A 13,781-nucleotide genomic window follows, 5' to 3' on the forward strand; every position below is an offset into this window, starting at 1 on the left:
CATAGATCTTCAGTAAATCAGAAAGGATTTAAAAACGCACACAAATCACTCCAGAAATTCTTTCTTCCCAGTGCCTTACACCTTTTTCCAATAGCAATATCATAACTAATAAAAATACACTCTGAAAGTATAGAGTTTAGGTTACCATTTTACGTAAAATCTGTTTTCATATGATGAAAATGTAAATTATGTAAATATTACAAAATTTCTATGTAAGTTTGAACCTGTCTTCTCTGTATTTGTTTTTATTTTTTTATTCCTATCTGTTATTGGATACATCTGAGAAGGCAGATTTTGTGATTTCTTGTGTAAACTTGACTAAATAAAAACCTTCAACGTTTTCCTTATTTTGCTGATCTTCATTGTGAAATCGTAACTCAGATTGGTAACTTTTGCCATTAATCTACACAAACTATAATATGATTATGGTACTAAAATTCTAGAAATTTTTCTGAATTTAATATACAAAATATATGGCTTTTTCCAACAGTATTCATCCCCTTTGCTTTGACCGATATCTACAGTGCCTTCAGAAAGTATTCAGACCACTTCACCTTTTTCCCCTTTTGATGTGCAGCCTTATGCTAAAATTATTTAAATTAATTTTCCCCACATCAAGCTTCATAACAGATAATAACAAAGCAAAAACAGGACTTTAGACATTTTTCTTAATTTATTAAGAATAAAAAACTTAAATATCACATTGAAACAAGTATTCAGGCCCAATGCTATAACACTTGAAAATTGTTTCCGGTGCATCCTATTCTATTATTATGAGCGAGACCCCCGTGACCCTGTATTCGGATTCAGCGGGTTAGAAAATGGATGGATAGATGGATGTTTCTACATCTTGTTTGGAGTCCATTTGTGCTAAATTCAGTTGGTTGGAGATGACTAGTAAAAACACACATCAGTGGTCCCACAGTTGACAATGTGTATTAGAGCAAAGATAATGCCCTGAGGTTGAAAGGATTGGCTGCAGAGTTTAGAAACTGGATTGTGTACCACAGCATTGAAGGTTCTCATGATCACAGTGGCCTCCATAATTCTTAAAATGAAGAGGTTTGGAACAACTATGACTGTTCCTTGAGCTGGCCACGTGGCCAAACTAAGCAATCGTGGGAGAATAACCTTTGAAATAGAGGTGGACAAGATCCCACTGGTCACTCTGGCTGAGCTCTGGAGAACATGAGTGTAGAGGGGGGAACTTCCAGAAGGACAACCATCACTGCAACACTCCACTGATCTGTAGTTTATGACAGAGTGACCAGAAAGAAGATTCTCATCAATAAAAGACACATGGAATCCAGCTTGGACTCTCAGACTCCGCTCAATACCATTACAACAGCAAAGCATAAGTGGTGGCAGTATTATGCTATGGGGATGGGGACTGGGAGACTAATCAGGGTTGAGGGAAAGCTGAGCAAAGTAAAATGCAGAGATATCCTTAATGAAAACCTTCTCCAGAATGCTCTGGACTTCAGACTGGGTCATAGGTTTACCTTCCAACACGCTGATGACCCAAAGCACAAAATAAATACAACACATGAGTGCTGAAAATATCCTTGAGTTGCCAGACTGAAGCCCAAAGTTGAATCCCATCGAATATCTCTGCCCAACCTGATAGAGCTTACAGGGATCTCCAGAAAAGAATGCCAGCAAATCCAGAAATCCAGGTGTGCAAAGCTTATCACATCACAGCCAGGAAGACTCCAAACTGGAATCATTGCCAAAGGCTCAAAGTACTAAGTAAAGAATCGGAAAACTTCCTCAATGTGAGATACCAGTTTTTAAAATTTTTAATAAATTCTCATACAATTCAAAATGTCAATTTTTTTGCATTGTTATTTTGGACATTTAATTGTTTTTAGAAATACTTGAATGAAGTTTGTGGGTATGTTCAGTTTAAATGCACTGATATCTGTATTGTTTATTGTAACTCCTATCAAAGAACTATATCAGGAAGATAAAGGAGCATTCAGAGCAAGTCCCAAGTAAGGTACTGAAAAAGCTCAATCATGAGAAGGGTAGGAGAAAATATTCTCAAATTTAAAATTCTCCAAAGCACAACAAATTCCATCATAGAAATTTGGCATACCTGTGAACTTATGTAAACTTTGTTTCTTTTAAAACTTAGTATTCAAGAGAGATGAACAAAAACGGAACTTTAGGAATGCAGATGCTTTGCAACCAACAGGTTTCAGCAGTGCCAATACATTTAACAAAGGTTTTTCTAATAAGCAATTAGCATTTATACCGGACTAATTAAGGACAAGCTAAGGGAGTTGACCATTCGGACAGTAAAGAAATGGCTGCTGAAAATGGAGTTTTGTAGTCATACAACTCATTTTAAGCAGTGATATTTATTAGTTTCACTTGTAACGTCTTAGCTATATTTTTATATCAATTTACCGGTATCTTGATAAAATAGTGTAACAATATCTATCAAAACCATTAACATTTCTGGGTGTTTCCAAACTTTGGATTGGTAGTGCATGTGAATGGAGAAACTGCGCAGCAGCATTTATATCAATGCTTAATAACTCCAAATTGCTTGTTAGATTTGCAAATCCAAACCAAGTGTTTGAAAATGCTTATATCTGATCTCAGCTTTCTGCCAGAAGGAATATGGGAGACTCTTAAGACCAAGCAGTAGAAGTATCAAGACCATGATCTTGTTCCCAGCAGTTCTAAGAACCATTTTGGTACAAGTGTAAGAACGCATTATCTTGAAATTGCCATCTTTACCAGTAATCATACTGGTGGGAACATCACTCTTCCTATATAGTTTCTTCAGAGCCTGGGAGACTGAAGAAGACAAAAGACAAAACAGATTCTGCTACGTAGAGAGAAAACCTGTTGGAATATATGAGAGCATTGGGGACTTGGGAGAAGATCTTCTAGTAAAGCAATGATTCTAGCAATGACTCCCGATATTTTGTTTAGTGGCCCAGTTAAGCCACAGACTTAAATCAAAAGGAGAATGGAATGAACTGATAATTTCTATTCATTAAATTTACCATCCAGCCTGAGTCAGCTTGATTGGTTTTGCAAAGAAGAATGTAAAACAAAATGACAGAAGTAGAAGTTTATCATAAAATACTAGATGCTGCATGATCTATCGGATATTGGATCAAGGAAGACACATTTGCGTAAAATCAGTATTTTTCAGTTTTTTAATCACTGAGAAGAAATTGTAAAACTTTGCTTTCATCTCTAAGCCATATGAAAAAGAAATACTTTGACAGTACCATGAAAAAGTATTCACCCTTACACAGCTTTCTAGAATGGCAATATCATGTCCATATTCAAACATGGTGGTGGTAATGTGAGGGTGTGGGGATGACTTGCTATAACTGAGGAAATTATGAATTTAGCTCTCTATCAGAAAGTATTGAAGAAGAATATCTGGTCATCAGTCTGTGTTCTGATGCTCAAGTGCTATTGGGTTAAGCAGCAGGACAACAATCTGAAGCACAACAGCAAGTCCCGACTTGAGCTCCATTGATATATTGTGGCAGGATCTTAAATGGAAATGTCTAGAGTCAAAAACCCTCCAATGTGGCTGAATTATAACAATTACTTAGAAAAGTGGGACAAACTTTCTCTACGGTGATGCAGTACTAGGGTGTTGTACAGTGTTAGCCATTATGTATGTAGTGACAAATCAAACAAAATGACACCTTTAATTGGCTAACTAACTAAAAAGATTGCAATATGCAAGCTTTCAAGGCAACTCAGGGTCCTTCTTCAGGCAAGATAGAAGGGGCCTGATTTGCCATGGAAGCTTGCATAGTGTAATCTTTTTAGTTAGCCAATGAAAGATGTCATTTTGCCTGAAGCCTCTCTGTGGTGATGCCAAAGACTGATCTCATGTTACCAGAAGCATTTGATTGTAGTTGTTGCTGCTAAAGGTGGCACAACCAAGTATTAACTTTATGGGGGCAATTACTTTTTCACACGAGGGATGTTGATGTTGTTGAACTTTTTTCTTTCATTTAAATATGGTGCATTGTGCTTACGCAGGTTGTCCTTTTGTATTTCACTAAGTTTACTTGATCAGAAACATTAATACGCAAAAAATAGATGAAATTCAGAACTTTTCGTCTGTATATGTAATGGAGTTAATTTTTTAAGATAATTTAAATTTGAGAAAAAAAAAAAAAACTGCCACAGGGGAGATGTGTGGATAATGGTTGAGTTCATTATTAAAGGAAGTAGAAGCTCACTAAGCCTTAACATTAGAACACAGCACAATTATTTGAGGCAAGAGGGGACTACTCATCTAGCATATTCCAGGATGTGTCCCACTGTGACCGTTGGGTTCTGCCACTTTACTCAATGGATGCAGGCCTCCCATCTTGATGCCCTGGTCCCCGTTTCCTTTGTATCTATTTCATGGTGATGTGAGAACACTTAACAGTGCTGAAACATTAGTAGCTCACCTAACGAGGATCTCCAGTTACAGAGCAGATCACAATCATACAAGTCACTTAATAGCTTTTAACTGCTAAGAGATGAGGTTTCCTGGAGTCTGGGGAGGCAAGTTTTAGCACATCATATTAATGATTATGACTATGAGTTTAATACAAAGGAAATGCATGTCTTTATTTAGTTTTGGAGGAAGAATTATGACAACTTTATAAAGATCTTGAGGAAAGTGTTAAAATATACAAAAAGATAAAGGCTCATGTCACAGGAGTTGCTTGTCCCTGCAGTACAGCTTGAATTCAGGCTGCCACTGCTCCTACTGGCATGTCGTTTCATTTCTCTGCTTTCCTATTGGTTGCTCTCAAATTCCTGCGTGGGACACCATTCACAGAGTGCCCCTCCACCACGTTTCCAGTGACATGGAACAATTACATGTATATTCATTTGCATGACACTGTAACAGAAGGGGGTTGTTCCATTCAAAAGCTCCTTCTTTGACCCAGAATAAGGAAAGAGTGACCTAATGGTAAACTGCTTAAAATATGTAAACATCATGCATTTATTTACTAAGAAAAGGAAGAATAAAAAAATAGAAAGAAAACAGAAGAACTTTGGGCCTACCTTTGCTGGTCTCACATCATGTCTACCTCCAGAAATGGCCCACCCATTTCTCCTACTCAAAGTGCCAAACACTCCTTCACCTTCTCTCTTAGGTCTGACTTCTCCCAGTCCTTCCAGTAAGTGCTTACCCCCAATTCACACATAGTCTTTACACTCTATGGGCTATTGCCAGAGAGAAGCCATTAAACCCTACATTATTGTCACTTTCATGGTAATCCTTGGATCTATTTCTGTGAGCAGGAACACCTATAGAGGTCTAGGGGTCCCTCTTGAGGTTAGGTAGTTCTGTAACCTTTGGGGGTCAACACATACATACATTACAGCCTGCTCTTTGTTATATGCAATAGGACTCCACATATTCTTCACTGGATCATCTTGCTGTCATGAGGGACTTGTTGTAGTCAACTGCCCATCTGCCCTTGCCACTTTCTAAGGTCCATACCCCTTTCAACAAATGTGTCACACCACCCCCTGCTGGTATCATATTCCCTACACTAGCATGGCGGCTTGAGTAAATGCTGGCCCAGAAGTACATTTCCATCTCATGGCTTATTTGGCTGCTTTCCTTAAATCCTGTTGTTTTTTTTCTGCTTACACTCCTGCTTTCGACTGGTTCACCCTCTTCAACACTCAGGAAAAAAAAACGTTAAAAGGCAAGAATAAAAAGCAATTATTGTATTTTTTAACATTACTGGGAGATTAAAATGATTTGTTAAGGTTAACCTGTTCAGAGTTGGCTGCAACCATAAGCCCAGACATCTCAGCCACACAGTCACACATCATAGCCATTATATTATCAAAGTTTGTTTTCCGTAATACTCCTGGTTATAATGACCATACATGTATTTGTTCAAAAAATGTTCCAGTTATGACCGTTACGTGTAGAATTTCGAAATGAAACCTGCCCAACTTTTGTAAGTAAGCTGTAAGGAATGAGCCTGCCAAATTTCAGCCTTCTACCTACACGGGAAGTTGGAGACTTAGTGATGAGTGAGTGAGTGAGTGAGTGAGTGAGTGAGGGCTTTGCCTTTTATTAGTATAGATTTAAAAAAAAAATCCATGAACAAATAGACAAGCAGCATATAAATTGAGAAAGTTTACTAGGGGTGAGAACTGCCAGGGACCTAACAGTACAATATAATCAATATGCTTGGGTTACAATATTTCATTTGTTTATGTTTAACAATATATTTTATTTTCAATTCTGCATTATATTGTAATATATTTTAACTTAAATTAAATGAAAGTTACATGCATACATCACTTACATTTTTTTTTGTAATTGTGGAAATGGATTGCAAGAATCTCAGAACTTTGCACTGCAAGAATGTGTGAATGTTCACTTATAGTATGTAACATGCATCTCAGTACATCATCTTTAGTGCTGAGCGGAGACTTCATATAATTATACATTTATAATTAAAGGTATTATTTCTAGATTAAAAGATTTTAGACTTTTCAGATTCAGCAAAAAAAGAGGAGACGGGACTGAAGTGTTTAAAATTATGAAGGGAATTAGTCCAGTGCATCGAGACTGATATTAAAATGAGTTCATCAAGAACACAGTTGGAAACTCATAAAGGGTAAATTTCACATAAATGTTGGCAGGTTGTCTTTACGCAGAGAACTTTGAATAAGCTACCAAGTAGTGTGGTAGACAGTAGGCCTTTTAGAGACCTTCAAAACTCAACTTGATGTTATTTTGGAGGACTTAATTGGATAGGACTGGTGTGCTTTGTTGGGCTGGATGGTCTGTTCTCATCTAGATTGTTCCAATGTTCTAATTTCCATGGTTGGAACAATTAAAAAGTGCAGCACTTATATAATAATGTGTCACACTAAAAGAATATTGCAATACTACAGTATATTGATGGAACAATGGACCAAAATACTTGAAACAGAATATACACACTCCACCCAAAAATATTTTTGCCTGTTACTTACTCCATGAACTTCGTTGTGTTGGCTCAAGAAATGCAGAACAAAGAGAAAAAGGTTATGTAATATGATATAATAAAAGCTAATAGTGACTAATACTGTGCAATGGCAAAGAATCTGAAAAACGTCACTGGGAAATGACAATTGATAAAAGAAAAATCTTACATTACTTGTGATGCTTAATCCACATTCCAGTTATCCAATTGTATGCTCAAAACATGCAAAAACACTTTATTTTTTTCAAAACTATTGCTAAATGTTTACTTCCAGAATCATTGGAGCACATTATAAAAAGGAAAAGTAAAGCCACATGAGAGTCACTTTTTGAGATCAAGACAGGACCCTTGACCAATGAAAAGGGGAGAAACGGGTGTGTTTGGAACTGCTGGCACAACTCTACACTTCTTCGGCAACATCACAGGTTCGTGAATGCATAGGATGATCATTGGTGCCACATCGGCCTTACAGGCCCAATCTGGCACCCTTAGACTTTCACTTGCACAGTCAGATGAAGGGAAGCCTTCAGAGATGGCATTTCCATGATACAGGCGAAGTGGAAGAAGCCATCAGATGCTTTACTGGGGAGTGCCGAAAAGAGTTTTTCCAAAGTGGGTTCAATGGTAAAGCAAATGCAACACCAATGGTGGAGACCACTTTGAAGAGCACCATGTTGTAGACAGAGTTACTCTACAAATGTTTGAAGATGTACATGTCTTGTGTTGTTGAAGAAAAAGCCTTTTTGAAAGCTGGGTTTTTCAGTATTATTTTAGAGTAGAAGCAATTGTGGCCTATTAAAATTTTTAGTTTGTTTTGTTATTCATTACGAAAAATAAATTATTTATGATTAAATGAAAGTGGGTATTACCACAAAACTGTGACCATAAGAATACAATCATATAGATCTTAAATTCACTTAATTAAAATGGTGTAGCTGGAATTTGGTACTAATTCTAATTAAATGCAATTGCAGGTCTCGAAGTGGGCTGCACACCCATAGAAGCCCTCCAATATCAATTAGAAGAGGTCTAAGAAAGAGATGTCAATTTTTAATTAGAACTGTTACAACATAAGTCTGAATGGTTAAAAGGCAATTTTACTTGTTTAAAGTAAAATAAAGTGGATTAGAGTAGCTGAACACTAATGCTAACTCACCATCTCACACACATAGCCCTATATGGATACTCAATATCAATTGTTTTTGTGACTTATCGTAGAACTTTTGTTACCAGATAACATTTAAGATATTTCCTGCTTAGCTTCAGATGATGACAGGATAGGCTCTTACCCTTTGTGTATGCATTTTAGTAAATGAAGATTGAGAAAATGAGAGGGGCAGCTTTTATTATCCACCCATAACTGATTAGCCTCATAAATAAAAAGGGTAAAAATATAAGGTGATTTATAATTCCTGAAAGCAATAAAAGACTACATAAACGGTCCTGAAAATACAAACTGGAGCAGCCGACAGCAGCAGCAGAAGAAGAAGAAGAATCACATACCTGAACATGAAGCTGGAAATTGCAGTGACAGCATTCCAAGAAGTGGCCACCAAGAAAGTGAAATCACAGAGCCGTGAGGTTAAGGATACCTGCTGTAGTGCAGCACTCTGACAGAATGGCTCTGAGGTGAGCAAGTGTGACACAATCACTGTAGTCAGCTTTTCCTTTGCATTTCATTCATCGTAACAACTTGGAAGGACGGCAGTTCATCACATGTAAGATAACAGGTTTGCCGACGTTATCAGTGAGCCGAAAAAAGGTGTAAAGGGGGCTGCTTGAACATTCAGTGGGACCCCTGTGGCTTTTGTCCCCAGTTACTTCCCAGTTTATAGGATTTGGTTTCAAAGCAGTACATTATAAACCTGGCTTTTTAAATTTTTTATTGGAATATGTCAAGCATTTTTGTTTAGTATATGAAGATAGTTTTAGGTTTTCTTTTTGTCTTCATTTTTAAGACTTGCAGCATCATCATGATAATCTTCATTGTGCTTTTCCAGGTGTTTTGCTTATGAGGGCCATTATATACAGTACTAATGAACACACTAGCAGTCTTGCACTGACGCAGCTGCAGCCTTTCGGCATTCAGTGTTGGTTGCACTGGTGTCTGCTCTGCTTGTCATTAATTGTCATTAGTACTTTGTAATTAAGGAAAAAGAAAAGGTGTATTGATAGAAAAATAACAAAAAAGTGGCAGGTGCTATAGCAAAAACACCAATACATAAAAATGTATTATAATTGTAAATCTCACACTGCTGTGCTTTTCTCAATGCAGACAAAGAAGAAGAAAGACCAGCTTATTAAGCAATGAAATCCATTAGTGGTCAAATAACTCACGGACGATGAATGTGGCCACAGTGGTCTCCAGGAAGTGACCTTAGGAATGACTGATGTACTGTAACATATAAGGGCACTATGCCAGATCTAGTTATTTGGTTCATGTTAGCCTGAAAGTTTTATTCTCCTCATCAAAGAATCAAATAGAAACATTGACCCTTGTGTGTAATTTTCTCTGAATAATATACATTGGTTATGCTGCAAACGTGATGTTAGTTTCCAAAGAGGTGGATAACCACCTGCGTTTTGTCCCCAGAGTCACCAAAAATGCCACTTAGTTTGGCACATTGCTTCCCATGTGAAGCAGAAGATAAACAGTGAGCAATTAATGTAATTACTTATCACTTTACTTTACACCTGCAATGATGAACTTAAGTGGGTATGCAGGAACATTCGCCACCTTAAGGGCTTAAATTAGAGTAACAGAACTACTGTCCGCAGACAGCAAGTTAGCCAGTGGTGCAAATAAGCAAATATTTCAATAATAAATTAAAATAAAAAAAAATATTACTTTAGGTAAATCCAAATTAACAAGTGATCAAGATTAACAACAACATGACAGAGTGTCTTCCTTAAAGAAAACAAGGCCACTCCAGATGTTCACTAACAAATGGGATTCTGCTAGTCCAGCACCATAGCAGAAAGTGCGTTTAAGTCCCGCATATAGGGGTGTGCGGAAAGAACACTGTCAATCTTCTGCTTTTGTTCAGGAAAAATGTCATACAACTGCTGCCGGAGTCCTTTTGTCTCAAGGGCAGATCGTGTTGGTGGACCAGGATTCTCCGGGGGAAACTTCTGGATGGGGTAATGAGCAGAGGCAGAACTGGCATGGTGCTGTGAAGGAACTGGAGTCTGAATTTGCCTGGGTAGAAATGGAAACTGGCCTCGAGGCTCCAGCTGGGTATTACACCTGGAGAAGGGTAATGAGAAAAAGTTTACAAAAAGGGGAACATTTTAGTGGTCAGACTGCTGTTTTTAAGATGGCACAAAGCATTTAGTAAAATATTTAATGAAAACTGTATTTAAGCAGCCTAAAGACACATTTGTTTTCTAATAACCTGTAATCTCAGATACCCTTTATGGGCCACACCTTGTGCATTTTATTTGTAAACTGAACTTGTATACATCTCATTATTACTCGAGTCACATAGTTACGATATCACCTACAAAAAGTCTTATGTGGGGAACCCCCATCTTTTATCTGATTTGGGAAAAAATGTCACTAGCACATTCAAAATAAAAATGTCATTTTTTGAATACATACACACACACACACACACAGTGGAACCTCGGTTCACAACCATAATTCGTTCCAAAACTCTGGTCGTAAACTGATTTGGTCGTGAACCAGAGCAATTTCCACCATAGGATTGTATGTAAATACAATTAAACCATTCCAGACCGTACAAACTGTATGTAAATATATATTTTTTAGTTTTTAAGCACAAATATAGTTAACTACACCATAGAATGCACAGTGTAATAGTAAACTAAATGTAAAAACATTGAGTAACACTGAGAAAACCTTGAACAACAGAGAACTCTAACACTGCAATAGTTCGCACTATAGTGCTAGGAACCGCCCGCTAAAAACACTTTTTTTTTTTTAAAAATGAGTTTTAAGCACAGAGGAAAAAAATGAACATTTGAAAAATCCATAATTTAATAAACCAACAAGAAAAGTAACATTGCCACAATGCACGCTATGTAAACAGAACTGAAAACAAAAACAAGCCTTTTCTACCTTATGCGTCCAGCCCTCCCTCTCTCGCTCGCTGGCTCGGTTGCTCTTTCTTTTGTGTGTGTATGTGTCTCTCTTTCACGAGCCTGGAGCGTCTGTGTGTGTGTGTCTCTCTCTAGCACGTGCACCTGTGTGTGTGTGCCTCTCTCTAGCGCGTGACTGTGTGTGTGTGTGTGTGTGCGCCTCTCTCTCGTGAATGTGTGTGTTTCTCTCTCGCCTGCCTGTGTGCGTGTGTGTGTGTGTGTGTCTCTCTCCCGCGCCTGTGTGTGTGTGTCTCTCGCGTCTGTGTGTGTGTGTGTGTCTCTCACGTGCCTGAGTGTGTGTCGCTCTCTCTCTCTCTTGCTCGCTCGCTGCACAGGAAGTGCACAGGGAGTGACTGAACATGTACAAACAGAAAGGGAAGCTGGCTTGTTTGTATACCGAGTGTGTGGCTGTGAACCAAGGCAAAAGTTTGGCAAACTTTTTGGTCGTAAACCAATTTGTACGTGTACCAAGATGTTCGTGAACTTATATATATAGATATAGATATATATACACACACACACACACACACTGTATACACAACCAAATGTTAAGACACATTTTTTATAAGACAGGATGCAAACAGTACATAATCCACCAGAAACTTTTTTGGCAGTTGTCAAATATCAGTTTGCTAGTAAACGGCCTGATGTATGTTTTTTTTCTCTGATTAATGTTAGTTCACCATCTTTCTATACTATAGGACTAGTAGCATGACCCATGTGGAGTTGTTCAAGTGCTCTATTTTCTCTGCTCCATTAAGAATCATTTGTGCTTTATAAAATGTTGTAAAAATGTCTTTGGAAAGGTATCAAAAAAAATATCAATTCAAAATCTTCCAAGTTAGAGATTAGCAGAACTTAGTTTATGTTCAAGGTATAATGCAAACATGAATTTGTTGCTATGCTTTCTGCATATACCCAGTGATTATTGGGTGGTTTTTGTAAAGTCCTCATGTGCATTTCATGGTCAATGGCAAAATGCAGTTCTGTGGATATTTCAAACTGCTTTCATTGAAACATACCAACAGCCAATTTTTTACTTCTCCTGTATAATATTATTTTAATTTTTAAAAGGCCCATCAGGTTTTTAAAGCTGTTAATCACATTTAAGGGTTACAATTGAACAGAGAGTCTACCCAGCCACATTTATTATTAAGACAGGAACCAGACAGGGCTGCATTACAGGTGCCAATCAGCCTAACATGCACATCTTGGATGCAAAAGGAAAAAGATCAAAGTAATGCAAGCTTTTTAAAATGCTTATATAATATATTTTTATGGGAATAAAACCTCACTATGGTTTATGAGCTTTTTAATTTGAAATAGTTCATTTTCTAACACTCTTTCTTGATGGTTTTATAAACCATTATAATGAAAAATTTTACCTAAACATTGGCATGGCAGGAAAATAGTACAGCTCCAAACTTAAAACAAAAAGACCAGGATTTGTGTCCTTGGTGGTATTATATCACTTACTGCAAAGTTTCAAAAGTTTGCTACACACGCTCTTGAAAAATGTCTGCTTCTCTCTATGTGAACTTTTCACAGGAGAGATGTGTTTCTAGTCACTTTCTAAAACATAGTAAATTTATCTAAGTGCTGAAAAGACTACCAAATGGGCAACTACAACTGCATGACTAAAGGAGTTGTATTATACACACAGACAAGTATTTTTCATAACATGTCAAGTACTGCAAATTAAAGGGAAATTTGAATAATGATTTTTTCCATTCACTTCAACTTTGAACAAATATGATTTCCATTTGTTTTAAAAAGAACTTGGGTAAACAACACATGCAAAGTGATACTCCACAAGATTCCTATATAGTGTTGCTTTTTTAATCACACACATGCACACATCAGTTAATAATTAAACAACCCAAAAGTGTCTCACATTTAATTACAGCTTTTTGGCACTGACCCTTTGCTATGTTTATTCCAAATTTTTTCCAGTCCAGTTTGGGAATGCATTATTCTTAAAATGTATAAATTCAGTTCAGTTCATAATGATTTTCAGGACTCTTGCTTCAACTACTAAACAGAAACATATGCTTAACTGAAAAGGAAGCTGAAAGAAACCTGTGATGCACATTAGAAGGAAATCATGTGCTTTTAGACAGGTGGGTAATTTAGTGTAATCAATCAATTAACAATCCACCATGTTAAGGCCGTGTACAGAAATTCTGCACATACATCATTTTTCTTTAATTTTGCAACCATGTACTGAAGAAGTGATGTCAGTGATATTCATTTTGGCACATTTAGCAGACATTTCAGTTATGATAATACAACTAAACTATATGGTCTTCATAAGAAACCACGACTTAGTTCACATATTAGCAATGAATAAAAGTCCTTGACTGTGATGATCGTGCATTCATTTAAGATGCAAGAAATAAAACAAAAATCTAAGGCAGGAACAGAAACTTTCATTAAAAAATCTTGTCAGGTTCACAAAGAGCATTTTGATGGTCAAGTTGTGGTGCAAAAAGCTCTTGTTAAAGCTACAAATTTATTTTCTCAAAGGAGAAATATGGTGCTCTACCTTGTTCTTAAGGAGCAGGGAAGTACATGTGTAACATCCACATTATAGGCAAACAAACAAAAATAAATTACCAGATAATTGTTTTCTACAGGGAAGGATTACTTAATAATATGAAGAGGATTTTAATGGCAAAGTTTATTCTCTTAGAG

The 13,781-nt window shown here is 36.9% G+C and overlaps 1 protein-coding gene across 2 annotated transcripts in view; it reads right to left on the reverse strand.

The window, feature by feature from the left end:
• Window positions 1–9,213: 9,213 nt before the first annotated feature.
• n4bp1 (nedd4 binding protein 1) overlaps window positions 9,214–13,781 on the reverse strand; it is a 33,497-nt gene continuing 28,929 nt past the window's right edge. For both annotated transcript variants that reach the window (XM_039762859.1, XM_039762858.1), the window contains one exon: window positions 9,214–10,233. In XM_039762859.1, coding sequence (XP_039618793.1) covers window positions 9,945–10,233 — 289 coding nt within the window. In that variant the 3' untranslated portion in view covers window positions 9,214–9,944. The remainder of the gene's footprint in view (window positions 10,234–13,781) is intronic.

This window comes from Polypterus senegalus, chromosome 9 (assembly GCF_016835505.1).
Source record: "Polypterus senegalus isolate Bchr_013 chromosome 9, ASM1683550v1, whole genome shotgun sequence".
In the NCBI taxonomy this organism is placed as follows: domain Eukaryota; kingdom Metazoa; phylum Chordata; class Cladistia; order Polypteriformes; family Polypteridae; genus Polypterus; species Polypterus senegalus.